The sequence below is a fragment of the Sinocyclocheilus anshuiensis genome, unplaced genomic scaffold (genome assembly GCF_001515605.1).
Source record: "Sinocyclocheilus anshuiensis isolate Anshui unplaced genomic scaffold, SAMN03320099.WGS_v1.1 scaffold998, whole genome shotgun sequence".
NCBI classification, from domain to species: Eukaryota; Metazoa; Chordata; class Actinopteri; order Cypriniformes; family Cyprinidae; genus Sinocyclocheilus; species Sinocyclocheilus anshuiensis.
Window position 1 is genome coordinate 444,428 of NW_015536513.1, and position 15,283 is coordinate 459,710.

General features: G+C 39.4%; 1 protein-coding gene and 1 pseudogene across 2 annotated transcripts in view; both read right to left on the reverse strand.

The window, feature by feature from the left end:
- LOC107692085 (gastrula zinc finger protein XlCGF57.1-like) overlaps positions 1 to 6,077 on the reverse strand; it is a 29,592-nt pseudogene extending 23,515 nt beyond the window's left edge.
- LOC107692125 (gastrula zinc finger protein XlCGF8.2DB-like) overlaps positions 668 to 15,283 on the reverse strand; it is an 18,901-nt gene continuing 4,285 nt past the window's right edge. Inside the window, exons 1-2 of one of the 2 annotated variants that reach the window (XM_016491056.1) lie at positions 4,995 to 5,079; positions 668 to 1,937 (exon numbers count right to left, since the gene is read on the reverse strand). In XM_016491056.1, coding sequence (XP_016346542.1) covers positions 973 to 1,937; positions 4,995 to 5,079 — 1,050 coding nt within the window. In that variant the 3' untranslated portion in view covers positions 668 to 972. Of the gene's footprint in view, positions 1,938 to 4,994; positions 5,080 to 15,283 lie in introns of those variants that run through there. The other variant, XM_016491046.1, reaches the window with a different exon arrangement.

The window sequence follows — 15,283 nt, forward strand, 5'->3', positions numbered from 1 at the left end:
AAAACGTAATAATCACTTTAATGTAGTTTGCGCGCACTGTTGTACACGGAAGCAGTTTCCGGGCGGATGACGTATGAGGTCGGCTTTGCGCATGCGACGCTCAGAAGTGACGAACGTGGAAGCGCAGCGGAGAGATCAAAACAAAACAATGGTCACTAATTAGAAGTACAAAACGAGGATTTGTAAAGAAGAATGTCGGAGGATTTCGATATAAGCCAAGAGGAGACTGGTTTTCCTTTGCTAAAGTAAGGAAACTTTGCTTCCTTTGATCCTGTTAACAAACGTTGGTTTTCACGAAACTCACCGGCGCATGCACAACGCTGACCTCATACGTCATCCGCCCAGAACTGCTTCTGTGTACAATAGTGAGCGCAAGCTACATTAAAGTGATTATTACGTATTGAATATGGATAATTTCTTACAAAACGCATCGATTCGCTACAGGAGGCCTTTGTTCACCCCCCGGAGCTGTGTGAGACACTTTCTTTTTATGGATGGACGCTTTTTATTCAAGTTCTTTTGGACTGATGCATGCAACACCCGCTGAGTGCCATTAAACAGCTTGAAAGATCAAAGACCTTTAACACCCCCCATTTTGCATCTACATGTAAATTGCACAAACATATTCTATTCATTTGATCGCATGATTTCACATCTCAGAGATCCCATGCATTTACCCACCTATTGACCCTCCCCTTGAAAAAATGACAGAAGTGGTCGAAAGTGGACAAAAGAAATGGTGATATGGAGACTGCCTATTTGTGATGCGATCAAACAAAACACATTTTAAACCCAGGTGTAAACAAGGCCTAAATCTGCTGCTCAGGTATTTTGAACTATATCAGGCGTGCTTCTGTAAACCTCAAGATTGTCTTTTTTCTGCAAGTCTTTCCACAGTGATGGCACAGCAAAGGCTTCTCTCTGGTGTCATTACATGACTCATGTCACACTGATGACATAAATACAGTTCTCTCATATGTGAAAACTCATGTGGGACTTAAGGCCTGTTTTATATCTGAAACTCTTTCCGCAGTGACCACATGTAAACGGCTTCTCTCCAGTGTGAATTCTCATGTGCCTGTTATGGCTTCCTTTTCGGTTGAAACTTCTTCCACATTGTTGGCAGGTGAAAGGCTTCTCTCCAGTGTGAATTCTTATGTGGTCTTCAAAGTGTCGCATATGATTGAAACTCTTTCCACACTGAGGGCATGTGTAGGGTTGCTCTCCAGAGTGAATTCTCATGTGGTCTTCAAAGGGTCGTTTTTGACAGAAACTCTTTCCACACTCAGAGCATGTGTAGGGTTTCTCTCTATGAGTTCTCATGTGGACTACAAGGTTTTCATGTTGATCAAGAGAACAAGTGTAAGGCTGCTCTCCATAGTGAATTCTCATGTGTCTGTTAAGGCTTCCTTTTTGAGTGAAACTTATTCCACACTGTTGGCAGGTGAAAAGGCTCTCTCCAGTGTGAACGGTCATGTGGCAATGAAGGTTACCTTTCCGGTTGAAACTTCTTCCACACTGTTGGCATTTGTAAGGCTTCTCTCCAGTGTGAACACTCATGTGGGCTCCAAGGTTTCCAAGCTGAGAGAAATTCTTTCCACACTGTTGGCATGTGTACGGCTTCTCTCCAGTGTGAATTCTAATGTGTCTTTTAAGACTTATTCTTTGACTGAAATGCTTTCCACACTGCTGGCAGACATAAGGCTTCTCTCTCGTGTGAATTCTCGTGTGTCTTTTAATACTTTCTGTTTGACTGAAACTCTTTCCACACTGTTGGCAGGTGAAATAACATCTTCTTCCTGTCTTTTGAGCCCTTTTTCTTGAGGAAGTATTTTCAGTCTGTGAACAACTAAAAGATTTTTCTCCATTTATGAAATCATGATCTTTCTCTTCCATTTCATTCAGTACTTCACTCTTCTCTTTCAGTGCCATCAGGTCTACGGTTAAAAAAGACAAACAAATGTTAACCCCAGTTTAATAACACAGAACACATCAAAACATTCAAACATGTAAAGTGTCAAACCTAACATACAACTGCATCTTATATCCACTAAGCAACTGCAAGAGGTGTTGCATGTAATCTGAGGGGGAATTGCCCCCCCAATTTGTTAGTCATGGAATCCCTGATGTCGGCCGCTGCAATTGGAGCGCTTAGCCATACCCTCACCGTGTTTTTGCAGCATTGAGCAATGTAGCCAATCACAGATATCTGTTGATTTCTTGAACGCAATGGCCAATCAGAAACGTTTTGTCAGAATTCACTCACCTCAGTTTTTAAGTGCAGTTTGTAAGATTGCGATGAACGAAGATGAGTGACGCTTTTTAGCGATAAAGGGAGTGCGCTTTGCGCATTTTCTAGGGTATATAATCTATTCAGAATTTGTATGAAACTTTCATTTTTCGGAAACATAGGCTACACCCTGCAAAGTTTCGGGAATGACATCCGCATATTTATGCGGGACTCACTCTCGAAATAGCAGTGATTGGCAATGGACGGAACATAAAATATGTAGATTTAATTCTGGAACCGGTCCTGGCCAAACCTCCACAGACAGCTTGCGTCTCGAGTGAGATCTAATTCACGGACCAAAAGCGTGTGTAAACTTTATTGAGATCGGGACATATTTACGGTAGGGCATTGTTTTGATGCTTACATCAGAAAAAAAAAGATTTTGCTTTTATTTATTTATTTCATATATTTATATATATATATATATATTTATATACTCATTGGTGTTCTTCTTCCGCTCGAGTCTATGGAAGCCTGTAGAACCACTTGCAGGAAAGTTGTGAAATTTGGCACACATCTAGAGAACACGGCAAGTTTGGATTCTCTAACTTAAACCCTCTAGCGCCACCAACAGTTCAAATTTGCACTCAGATTTATGCTAATAACTTTTGAACCATAGAAGCAAAATTCTTAGTTTCTTCTAATTCTTCGGCCAAGTCAAATGGACAACAAAAAGGCAGTGATTTTATTGGATATTATCATGAAAGAAAAACTTGATTTGGTGTGCTTAACGGAAACATGGCACTGACAGTCAGAAAGACTTTTGTTTAATGAACTTCCTCCCACTGGCTATGGATTATTTGATTCCCCACGACCCGGTGGAAGGGGGCGCAGGTATCATTGTGCTGTATAAGAAACAATTCAAAATTAGTCCTGTGGTCATTCCCTATTTTAATTATTTTGAATGTCTTGTTCTGAGTGTCTCTGCACCCATCTCTACTATCATTGTTACAGTCTATAGACCTCCTAAGACAAAGGAAGATTTCATGCCTGAATTTGCTGATCTGCTGTCTATGTTGTGCCTCAAGTTTGAGAGAACTCTGATCCTGGGGATAAGACTTTAACATCCATGTTGACAATAGCCGCTTCTTCAAGCAGTCTCAGGTATTTTCATAAGCATAACGTGTTTTTATTATAGCAATGTTTAGCATATGCAGCATTTAACATCGCGTTTAATAAATTTCTGCCTAATACGGTGATCAGAATTCCCATCAGGTCACAATCGCAAGTTAATTCAGACACTCGCTGGTGTCTGAATTAACTTGCGATTTAACATCGCTGAATTAACATCGCCAGCTATCAGTCAGAAGTGATCAACTGTTAAATCATATTACTATTGATTATATTTACGCTAGGGCTGCATGATAAATCGAAATGGAATCGAGATCGCGATTCGACAGAAGCTGCGATTGTCATGCGTATCTTTCAGTGAAGCACGGTTCTGTGATCAGCAGTAAATCTCCATCCAGGGCCAGAGAAACTCCAAATATGCCTCGCAGAAGAAACCCAGGATCGCTGCAGCTGAATAAACAGAAGATTCAACTGCTTTCATTGATTCAACGTGACTAATAAACACACGACTACGGCAATATACGGTAATATACGGTTTATCCGAGTTCTTCTTATTATAATTTTCATTAAAATAAAGTATATTCATAATGCAATGCCTTTATCACTGCTTAAATACTATGAAATATGTTGCGTGCCTTATTCTGTGTAAGAAGCCACATCATCTCACAGAAGGATTTATTTCAAGCACTCGACTGACGTTATGAAGTGAGTTTGGAGTAAAAACATGTTATTAAATGTGGTATTTTCACGTGCTCTCAGATGGAGCAGCATTTACTTCACAGAGTCGTAGTTCACTGAGAAGCTACGCAAACAGCTGTCATTATTGCAGTGCGATTTCTTCGATTTCATAATCGTGCAATAAAATCGTCTGCGATTTTTTTTGCGTAACTTGTCAGTGAACTACGGCTATGTGTAGTAAATGCTGCTCCATCTGAAAGCACGTGATGATGATTTCTTGCTGATTACAGAACCGGCTTTTTTAATAAAATGTGCATAACAATCGCATTCGATTAATCGTGCAGCCCTAATTTGCACTTGTTTTTTCTGTCATTTTGACGAAAATCATCTTAAAAAAAATGTCTTTAACTGCTCATTGTTGCGGTTGGTCTGATGCTCACTGCCATGCTTGCTCCTCATTCTGCCTCTATTGTGCTTGGTCCCTTAATTGCTGCTTGCAGCTAAATTTCTAAACTGATCTCAAGCTCTCTTTTCTACATCTTCTAGGGGTTAAAATGCAAAAAAAGAAGAAAGAAAATAAAGAAACGTGGGGAAAAGAAACAAGGACAAACTCCTGTGTTAACAGCGTTCTGACACATTGTGTAATTAAAAAAAAAAAACCTCTGGACAGATTGGCAAAATAAATGTGTTATCTCCTGGCGGGGAGTTGGTGTTTATGGAAATAAAATGAATACATATATTTTATATGGTAGCACATAAAAAGCTATAAAATATCATGTCATGCCTCTTGTCTTTTTAAACTCTGGCAGCTCCTGCTCTTTTCACTCTTGCCTGGTTTTATGGGGAATAATGATGCTGTTGGACTCAGAGCCATCTGTTCGTTACAGCAGATAGTAATCTTTAAAACAGTTAGGACAGTTCATAAGATAGTTCAGCTTTGAGAATGAAAACCAACCTGTTTGTTCCTCAGTATCTTCATGTTTGACTCTGAATGTTTCTTCAATCTTCATGTCTTCACTCTCCTCTTTAATAGACCCCATCTTTGTTTGTTCCTCAGTATCTTCATGTTTGAACGTTTCTTCAATCTTCATGTCTTCACTCTCCTCTTTAATAGACACCATCTTTGTTTGTTCCTCAGTATCTTCATGTTTGACTCTGAATGTTTCTTCAATCTTCATGTTTTCACTCTCCTCTTTAATAAACGCCATCTTTAATAACCGTGTGTCACGTGGATCTCGGTCGCTTCAGCAGGAGTTTTTCTGTGCGTTTGGACACTTTGTACTGTTTAAAATTAGAATAATTAACAAATAAAAAAAGAAAAACATTTAATCTCTCTGTGCGCGTCTCAATCAGCTCACTAGTTCAGTAGTCAGTTCACTGGTGAGGGAGTCAGAGTGATAGTTAATGGACTTAAATGATCTGATAAGCCAACACTCAAAACTTTTACTATTTAGTTCTGATTAACAATAGGTACTTAATGATTAATATATTACATTTATTCGATAACACATTTAAAAATTGCTATTGTATTTTAAGCTTGTCATTACAAAAACACATTTGCAGTTGTTTGTAAAAGTTGTCATTACACATGTTTGTGTTTGTTCTTGTTGCATTTACACTGTTCTGAGCAGCAGGTCTCTTCAGCGCGCGGTGATTCAAACCACTGAATCATTTTGTGAAGCAACTGACTCGGAGTTTCGAAAGATCCGTTTCTCTCAACACAAATGGTCAGAATGAATGACTGATTTTTTTAAATTATTATTTTAGTATTATATTGTATTTACGATTATCTGACTACATAGATAAATGCTGTGTGGATGTGCTTTACTCACACAAAATAACGTTAATTATTAGGCTAGATAAAATATTACAATGTTACATTTAATAATTATCAACTTTGCATCGCTTGTAAACACTATAAAATAGACTGAATGCGTTTGTATGAATTCAAACACTTTAAATGATTAAGAACACAAACCTTTCTTCAGCTGAAACACAGATGCAGGAGTGCGGCGCAGCCTTATGACGTCATGCCACCAGATCAAAATAAAAGTCCTGTCTACAATCCAGAAAGTGCTTAGATAGTTACATAAAGGAAACACATTCGAATAATAAAACATGTCAGCGGTATTCAGTTTTATTCTTGGTGAAATACATATTGAAATATAAAAAAAAATAAAAATAAAATTATTTAAAAAATATTTACAAATTATATTTCCTTATTTATTTATTATTATATTTTTCAAAATGTATTAATTAATTAATTAATGTATTTATGACAACATTTATTTCCACAATTATTTATTTCCATGCTTATTTATACATTCACTTAATTTTTTATTTATTCATGCATTATGTCAACATTTATTTATTTCCAGATTTTTTTACTTTGTGAATGATTATGCTAAACTCACTTCCGAAGAGGATTCGAGCATCGATTGTTTACCACTTCCAGAAACCTGGCTAACAACCCCATTATAAAAATTTGGCAGCATCTGCATCTAGTTCTCAAACATGGTTATATTGGAGACGCTCGAGAGGGTAGGAAACCTCTTTGCAAAGATGTCTTTGTCCTCACACGGCACTTGGTTTTGAATGCATTACTTATTTCATTTCAACTCAAAGTTCTCTTTCATCATATCATGTTTGAGATCCACCTGTGGGAAGGGCATCCATGCCTGACCTCTGCAGAAGCATCCAATTGCACCAAGTCTGGCATGTCAAAAAAACTTTGAATTTAAAATATTTGAATTTAAAATATAAAAACAAAACGTTGCATTCGAATTTTAGGTGTGCGTCGGGTAGCACACAAGATGCAATGACGATGTAGGTGTCAGGTTATTTTTTAAGCCTATCCAGTTGAACCCACTAGATGCGACGCTGCTACGTTGTTCATTCAAAATATTGCGGAAAAAGAGAACATCAATGCGGAGAATTGTCATCCAAGGACATCCAAGGACGACTTTCTGGAAAACAGCCAGGGAAGCCAAGACAACATATCACAGCCACCAAAAACAACAGAGCCAGAGCCCCGCTCACCAGACACATTATTCCTCTCTCCAACATCTCCACTTCTAAGCTTCTCACAGAAAATGGAGGAACTGGTGTATGCTGGGACCAGACTCTCCCACTCTTTTGCTGCAAGCCCCCAGATATCAACTAAAAAACGGCGGGCCCCACAACCACCAAAGCCTGTGGGCCCAGCTCGTCTTCCTCCTCCTGTGAGAGCTCTCCGGCCGCTGCCACTGTATGAAATGTGCTATATAAATAAACTTGCCTTGCCTTATGTCAAAACTGAAACCAAGTCGTTCACACAGAAGACATATTTATCGTATTTTCTAGAGGGACATCTATCACCGTTGCACTCGCGTCTCGCACAAGAGAGCCGCATGTTTAGAAAGCCATGTGAAATTAATGCAAGTTCTACTTTGAAAAAACATATCTCGAGACTTTATGGCGGGTTTTTTCCCCATCCCACTGCAACTCGTGTTTTTAAATGAAAAATGTACTCTGTGTGATTGGCTTTCGGCCCTTTGTATTTTATATGTTTTATAAACATTATTTTAAACATTATGCGCTTTTTTTCCAAAGGTAGTCATTTTATTTTATTGCTTTGAAGAAACGTGCATTAGTAATATTTTGCTCGATGTGCCCTCTTGTGGCCTCGAGAGAAGCCAAAAGCTTTCTTTCCCCTAACTGAAATTATGCCTTTTAAATTTGAATATAATTCGAATATTGATCATATTTAAGTACAAAATTCGAATTTAGTTTTTCAGTTATTTTGACAGCCCTAGACAGGAGCGCATGCCCAATGGCAGGTAAGGGGCCACCCTTTAACCCTCTGGGGTCCAAGGGTGTTTTGGGGCCCTGGAGAAGTTTTTACATGCCCTGACATTTGTGCTTTTTTCAGTATTTTAAAAACATATTAATGGTTAAAGTCTGATAACACTGTATTCAGCACAAACTGGGCTACAATAATATGTGAGCAGCATAAAAGTACATGTTTGTGTTTTTGAGAAAACAATGTTTATGCATGGTTAGTGCAACATTTTTAAGTCACTGAAATAAGGCCATAAAACACATACAGAATATTTGTTCACAAGACTTTTGAGAACTGGATGTGGTAGACTAGAGTTTTTGCTACAAAATGATGTGAAAATCACCCTTTACTCGCTCACAGAAAACAATATAATGAATTTAACATTTGTAAAACATGTTTTGTGATAGAATGCCCTTATGCGAGGGAGTCACAATGGCTGTGAATATTTAGTGATTCAACACCTGAGAGACAAAGGGCCTCCCATAATGGGCCATCAATATGAATGTGACTGAGGCAGGTAAGAAAGAGTGTAAAATAGTAAAATAATGTGGGTTTTTGATTATTTGTATTTTATTTGCAATACAGTATAATAAAAACATACACAGTGAAGGTCAAGGACACATGATTGAACATACTGATCTGAACACTGAGACTTGAACAGTAACACCTTTGTGCCAAACATTCATAGACTCTAATATCATTCATAGTGTTAACACTCGTATTACTTTTATATCTTGTGGTTTTATATGTTATAAAACATTAAACAAACATCCTGGCGTTGTGAGACATTTAGACAATGAAATGACACATATTTCAAAATGTTTCACTTGATTTCATACACGTAGTCAGGAATTATAGTTTGGGACAAATCTAACTAGTAAAATGTGTACAAGTTATGTCACAGTAACACAATAACAACAGATGCAAGTAATCTTAGGCTACTCTTCAGAATGATATTCTCCGCTGGATCAAGCTGCTCGACGCATCGAGTTGTGTTCTTCTTCTGAGGTAAATTCTGGGTTATTCCACTCACTGCGTCTTCTTCCAGAAACAAAAAGTAGCCGGGATGAACTCTTCACGTTTGTTTATGGATGATGTGGGCGTTTACATGCGTGCGCGTCTCACGTAGATGTTTAGAATTTGAAAAGCGTGATCGGCTCGTGGGCGTGATCGCATTAGAGATAATTAGTTGATTTTTGTATTTAATCGGAAGATTATCAATTTCTGTAGTGTTACCCAGTAAACAAAGTGATGGAGACAGAGGAATCCTAGAGCCCATAATGATGGAAAGTTTATCGGTCACTAATATCCAAAATGAGCAAACAGGTTGGCAGGTCCATGTGGCATGCAAATAGTCATCGGTGCTGCCCAGTGTGCATTGTGAGCATATATCTGTGTCGCTTAGACCCATTTTACATTTTTTCCTTTGAGTGATGCGAGTCCTGTGAATTATCTTGTACTGTATTAGTTGTAGGTTTGTATTGCTAGTCATAGAAAATGTATTACTACAGATTTCTTTCCAGAAGTCGCTGTTGGGGGAGAAAGCCAAGTAATGTTCCCATTTAGCAATTGATAAAGTTATTGTTGTATTGGTATTTAATATAAGTTTATAGAGTTTGGATATTAATTTTCTAGAATTGGTGAGTTTCAATATCTCTTCCATCAACTGAGAGGGATGCAGTGGGTTATTTATTACATTAATCTTGGATTTGATTATGGATTTTATTTGTTAATACTGGAGATACTGTTCTGGCCCTGCATTTTTTGAATAAGAATTATGTTACTTAACTTTTATTTTTATTTGTTGATACTGGAGATACTGTTCTCCCCCAAGACCATATTTCTGGCCTAGTGTGTTAAATGATATAAGCTGGTTATTTTGAAATAAATGATAGAGGTGTGTTATTCCTTTTTGTTGCCATGATTGAAAATAGATAGGTTTGTTGTATAGTTGAAAGTCAGGGTTGAGCCAGATTGGGGTGTATCTACATGGTGATAGTGATGAATTATTAATTTTATTCACTTTCCACCAAGCTGTCAGAGTTGTCATAATTGTAGTGTTCTTGAAGTAATTCATTTTCTTGATTGAAGTTGGTAGGAAAGCAAGATCTGCGACTGAGGTGTTTTTGCATTGATTTTGTTCCAGTTCTATCCATGAGTTACTATAGTTGTTTTTGTGAATCCATTTAACTAAATATTGTAATTGAGTTGCTAAAAAGTAAAATTGGAAGTTTGGGGCTTCTAGACCACCTTGTAATTTTGTCATTTGTAGTTTTGTCAATGATATTTTTGATGTTTTGTTTTTCCAGTAGAAGTGGGAAGTTAATGACGGTAGTATAGTTGATTTATTCCAGTTTATTGTGTAGTCTGAAATTTTGCAGAAAATATTGATGATTTTGAAGGTTTATTGTAGTGAGTTATGAGGATCCTGTAAGCATAATAGTAAGTAATCTGCATAAAGACAGATTTTATGTTGTGTGCTAATATCTTGTATTCCTTGAATTTGATTGTTTTGTCATCTTGCTATTGCAAGAGGTTCTATAAAAATGGCAAATAATGACGGTGAAAGTGGGCATCCTTGTCTGGTCCCCCGGTGAAGTGTGAAGCTATGTGATGTGACCCCATTTGTGATTACTGTTGCCCTAGGTGAAGTGTATAATATTTGTATCCAATTGATGAACGACTCTCCAAAACCAAATCTGCGTAGGGTGTTGAATAAAAGTGTCCAGTTAACTTTGTCAAATGCCTTTTCAGCATCTAGTGAAACAATAACAGTTTTGGTTTGTTTTTGTTGGGCAAGATTAATTCAATTAAATAATCTACGGGTGTTATCTGAAGCACTGTGTTTAATAAATCCTGTTTGATCATGGTGGATTAACATTGGGATAACTGTTTCTATTCTAGTAGTTAATGCTTTGGTGATAATTTTTAAATCTGTATTTATTAAAGAGAGAGGGCGGTAGCTGGTGGGGTAGATTGGGTCTTTGTTTGGTTTTAGTAGAAGTGTCATGACGGCTGTATTCATATGTGTCGGAATTGTGGATTTAGTTTTTATTTCAGTGACTACTCTGTGAAATAATGGAGACAGAATTTGCCAGAAGTGTTTATAGAATTCAGCTGGGTATTATTATTATTATTATATTATTATTTTGTTTCTTCCTGCCCCTGGTCCCCAGTGACATCCTGGTCCGTATTTGGTATGGTGGAGTTGAAATATGGGTGGGAGGAGATGAAGTGAGGCATGGGGCTAGTGTCTCCCCGCAATTATTATTATATTATTATTATAGCTGTTAAATCTTTTAGATACTCAATGATTTGTATGCTTCCTCCCACACACTTACATACAATGACATGCACACACACACACATGATCACAATCACAAGAATACATATACAGGAGTTATCAGAATGATCTTGAAATGTTAGCTATCTGGATATATGTTTGTTTGTCCAAGTGATTCTGTATTTGGCACTTGTAAATATTGTCACATTCCTTACTTGCATAATAATAAAAAATAAAAAATAAAAAAAGAGATAATGAGTTGAGTCGGGAAAACTGGAGCTCGCGTTGGTTTCATACCGATTACTTTAACAGAGAATATTTGTTTTGGACGTGACTTACTTAATTTAAAAGTAGACATTTCAAGCTTTCTATGCATATATTTCTCATGTCTTTGAGGCAAGTATTCGCTGAGATTCAGATTGTTCTATTTACGTGTCTGTGATGAGAGGTGACAGAGACCGAGACGGCAGAGAGCGCACCCTGTTTATTTTCTTTATTTTACAAAAGCAAATTGTTTTGTTGTTATTATGACTACACAAATAAAAGTAGACCCTTGCTGTTTCAAATGATACCATGTTCTTATCTGTACGATCAAAAATTACGGAGTATTTTTAGTTCTTTCCACGGTCATCGAGAAAATACGAGACAGGCCGCACCAGTGCGGGCTTCGACCCCAGGGGGTTAACTAAGCACATAAAACCCCTGCCCGTGGTACTTTTCCTCAGTTGATATTCGCTTCTCGTGATCTCTGTGCTCTCTCAGCTCGGTTGGATGTTAAACTGCTTTCTTGCATGTCTTCAGGAGGACATAACACCGGATCAGCCTCTGCCAGACATGACAGTCTTTTTATTCAGCTTATCACGGGCCTGCCTGGACGCGTGTGGCATGTTGATCGCTGCTAAGGAACCTCACCTGTTCTGCGTGATCTGCTTGGGCCTCAAGCACGCAGAAGAGGCTTTGGAGAACGTGGAGAATTGCAGCCATTGCCTTATGTTGCCTACGAAGCTCCGGTGGCCGCGACGCAGTGCGTTGAGCTCGGCCTTTACTGATTCGGATGTGGGACACGGTGATGACAACGCGCTACCAGGGCACAACGTCTCTCAACTGGGCTGACCAGCCCAATCCGGCGTTCCCTGAAGAGGATATCTTGGCAGGAAACCTCCCATTCGCCGACGAACTGCCCAGTTCTGGTGACGATGACGACGCGGGCCTTCTCGGGGTCTCAGAGGATGGCCTTAACCCAGTCCATCCTCCTGGATGTATGTGAACAAGTGGCCACTCGCCTCAACATGGAGTGGCCAGCTCCACAGAGCACCACTGACCAGGAGTGGGATATTTATGATGGGAAGCTGCTGGGACCCCCTTCCGGCCCAAGGAAACAACTCTTCCCTGTCCTCCCAGCGTGCCCGAAGCACATGATACTTTACTGGAGCGATTTGCTTAACTTCAAACACAGTCTTGCGGGCCTCGAGGTAAAGGATATTGCAGCACTCAGCATGGGTGATCCCCCCCATCATCGAGCCTTCGATCGCCAGGAATCTTAGCCCCGTCCAGGGTGGGCTGCTCACCCAGTAACCCACCCTCTGTAAAGCCCTGGGGAAGGACTACTCCCGCCATGGCCGAAAAACCCTCAAATCCTACCCCCACCAACTCAAAACGTAAACTGCCGGCCTGATGTTTGGCCGATAGGAGCACATACAAGGATATAGATTTTAGAAAGAATGTTTCTATGCATGAAGAAGACACATCCATTAAGGGTCAAACAGTGGAGTGTGTGCAATCGTATAAATATTTAGGAACAATCACTGATTCAAAGTTAGGTTTTGAAGCCAACTGCAAAGCCGTGTGTAAAAAGGGGCATCAACGTCTTGTGATCTGACCACTCAAAAAAGCAAGATGGCGCCGGTGTGTGTGGCTAGCCGTCTGCGACCTACCTGGCTGTTTGTTATTGTACTGTTGTTATTTATGATTATTCAACATGCTTCTACTACACTTATCTACGATAAACACTCTTTAACATTCCAAATTCTGTCGAGGCGTTGATTAAGCAGGATCTAAGTTAAGCACTTGTCTTCCTCCGGTTGTGTCTTCTATACCGGAAAGTTTGCGCCGGCTGCCCTGTCTTTTCCGGAAGAAAACGGCGCCGCAGACGTAGAAAGCGAGGCAGCATATCCACCAGATGGAAATTGTACCTGGCGTCCTCTGGAGTACCTCATTCATATCCTTATGTGGGCTGGTTTCGGATCGCAGTTGCTCTGGGCGCTGTGTGGAGTCGCTGTATCGCTGGATCCGGCCTGTTGTACCTGTTCTCGACTCGACCCTCCCTCAGGTGTGTTTGCCTCGTCTCCGCAGAGGTGGAGTGGATTTAACGAACCTTCGCCCGCTGTGTCGTGCATCACAGTCGGCTCATGATTCGATCTTGGTCAGAATGGCTCTGGTTAATTCAAGATCGTTAGTTAATTAGACCTTCATATTGAATTACTTTTTCACTTCACGAGATCTGGATTTTTTATTTGTGACTGACACTTGGCTTAATGTTGGAGACCTTAGCTCTTTTACTGAGCTTGAACCACCGGATTGTACCTTTTTTAATTCCCCCCGCACTACTGGTCGTGGTGGTGGACTTGCATCAGTTTAAAAAAAACAAACAAAAAAAAATTTGATGGCCGGAGTTTGCAGCCTGATGTCTATTCCAGTTTTGAACTACAATTGATGCATGTTGACTCAGCAAACCGTGTGCTATGTGCGTTGGTTTACCGACCACCCAAATTAAACAAGGAGTTTATTCCTGAGTTTACCGAATTTTTAGGAGGAATTATGACTACTTATGACAGAATCCTCATGCTTGGGAGATTTTAATATTCATGTTTGTTGTCCCTCCAACGCGCTGGCTAAAGACTTTTTAAACCTTATTGACTCATTTAATATTGTTCAGTCTGTGACAGGTCCAACACATGAACATGGCCACACACTGGACCTTGTCCTATCCTATGGTTTATCTGTATGTGAGTTTGAAATTATCGATAATGGCTTCTCCGATCACAAGTCTGTTGTTTTTGGAGTTTCCTTTCCAAGACCTGCTGTTAAACCATGTGCACCTGCACGCCGGCTCCATGCAGTGAATTCTGTGACTGTTCTTGATTTTTGTAATTTGTACAATAATGGCTCTTGTTTTAATGTGAATCATGAATGCTCACCTTCTCATTTAAGTGCTGAAGAGTTATATTCTTCATTTATCTCAGCGTGTACCGGTATCCTTGACTCTATCGGCCCCACTAAAGGTTAGGCGCATTTTCTTGACCTGGCAAGGACTCTAGCCGCTGCATTTTGGACGACCTGTAGCTTGTTTATTGAAGATGCAGGACAACCACCTAGCAGTGCATTACAATAGTCCAGTCTAGAGGTCATGAATGCATGAACTAGCTTTTCTGCATCAGAAACGGTAACGTAGCTTGGCAATGTTTCTAAGATGGAAGAATGCTGTTTTTGTAACATGGGAAATATGATTTTCAAAAGACAAGTTGCTGTCTAATATAACACCCAGATTTTTGACTGTAGAGGAAGTAACAGTACATCCGTCTAGTTGCAAATTGTAATTCAAGAGATTATTTGTACCGTTTTCTGGTCCAATAAGTAATATATCTCTGTCTTATCCAAATTTAATAGGAGAAAATTATTGGTCATCCAATCTTTTACATTTTTAACACTCTGTTAGCTTAGATAATTTAGAAGTTTCATCTGGTCTTGTTGAGATATATAGTTGAGTATCATCAGCATAACAGTGGAAACTAATCCCGTATTTTCTAATAATATTACCAAGGGGCAACATGTATATTGAAAATAGCAGAGGACCGTGGACAGATCCTTGTTGCACTCCATACTTTACTGGTGATAATTGAGATGACTCCCCATTTAAATAAACAAAGTGGTAGCAATCGAACAGGTAGGATCTAAACTAGTCTCGCGTAGCCAGACTTTCAGACCGACGGCTGAAGGTCTGGAATCCATGGCAGCTTTCATTGGCCAAGGCCCGCCCATGAGGCCGTTTGACCGACATGTCAAACAACCAATCACAGTCCGTTTCGTTTCAGCGTCATGTTTCGGGGCGTGGAAATGTCGCCACAATAAAAGACCGGTGTGT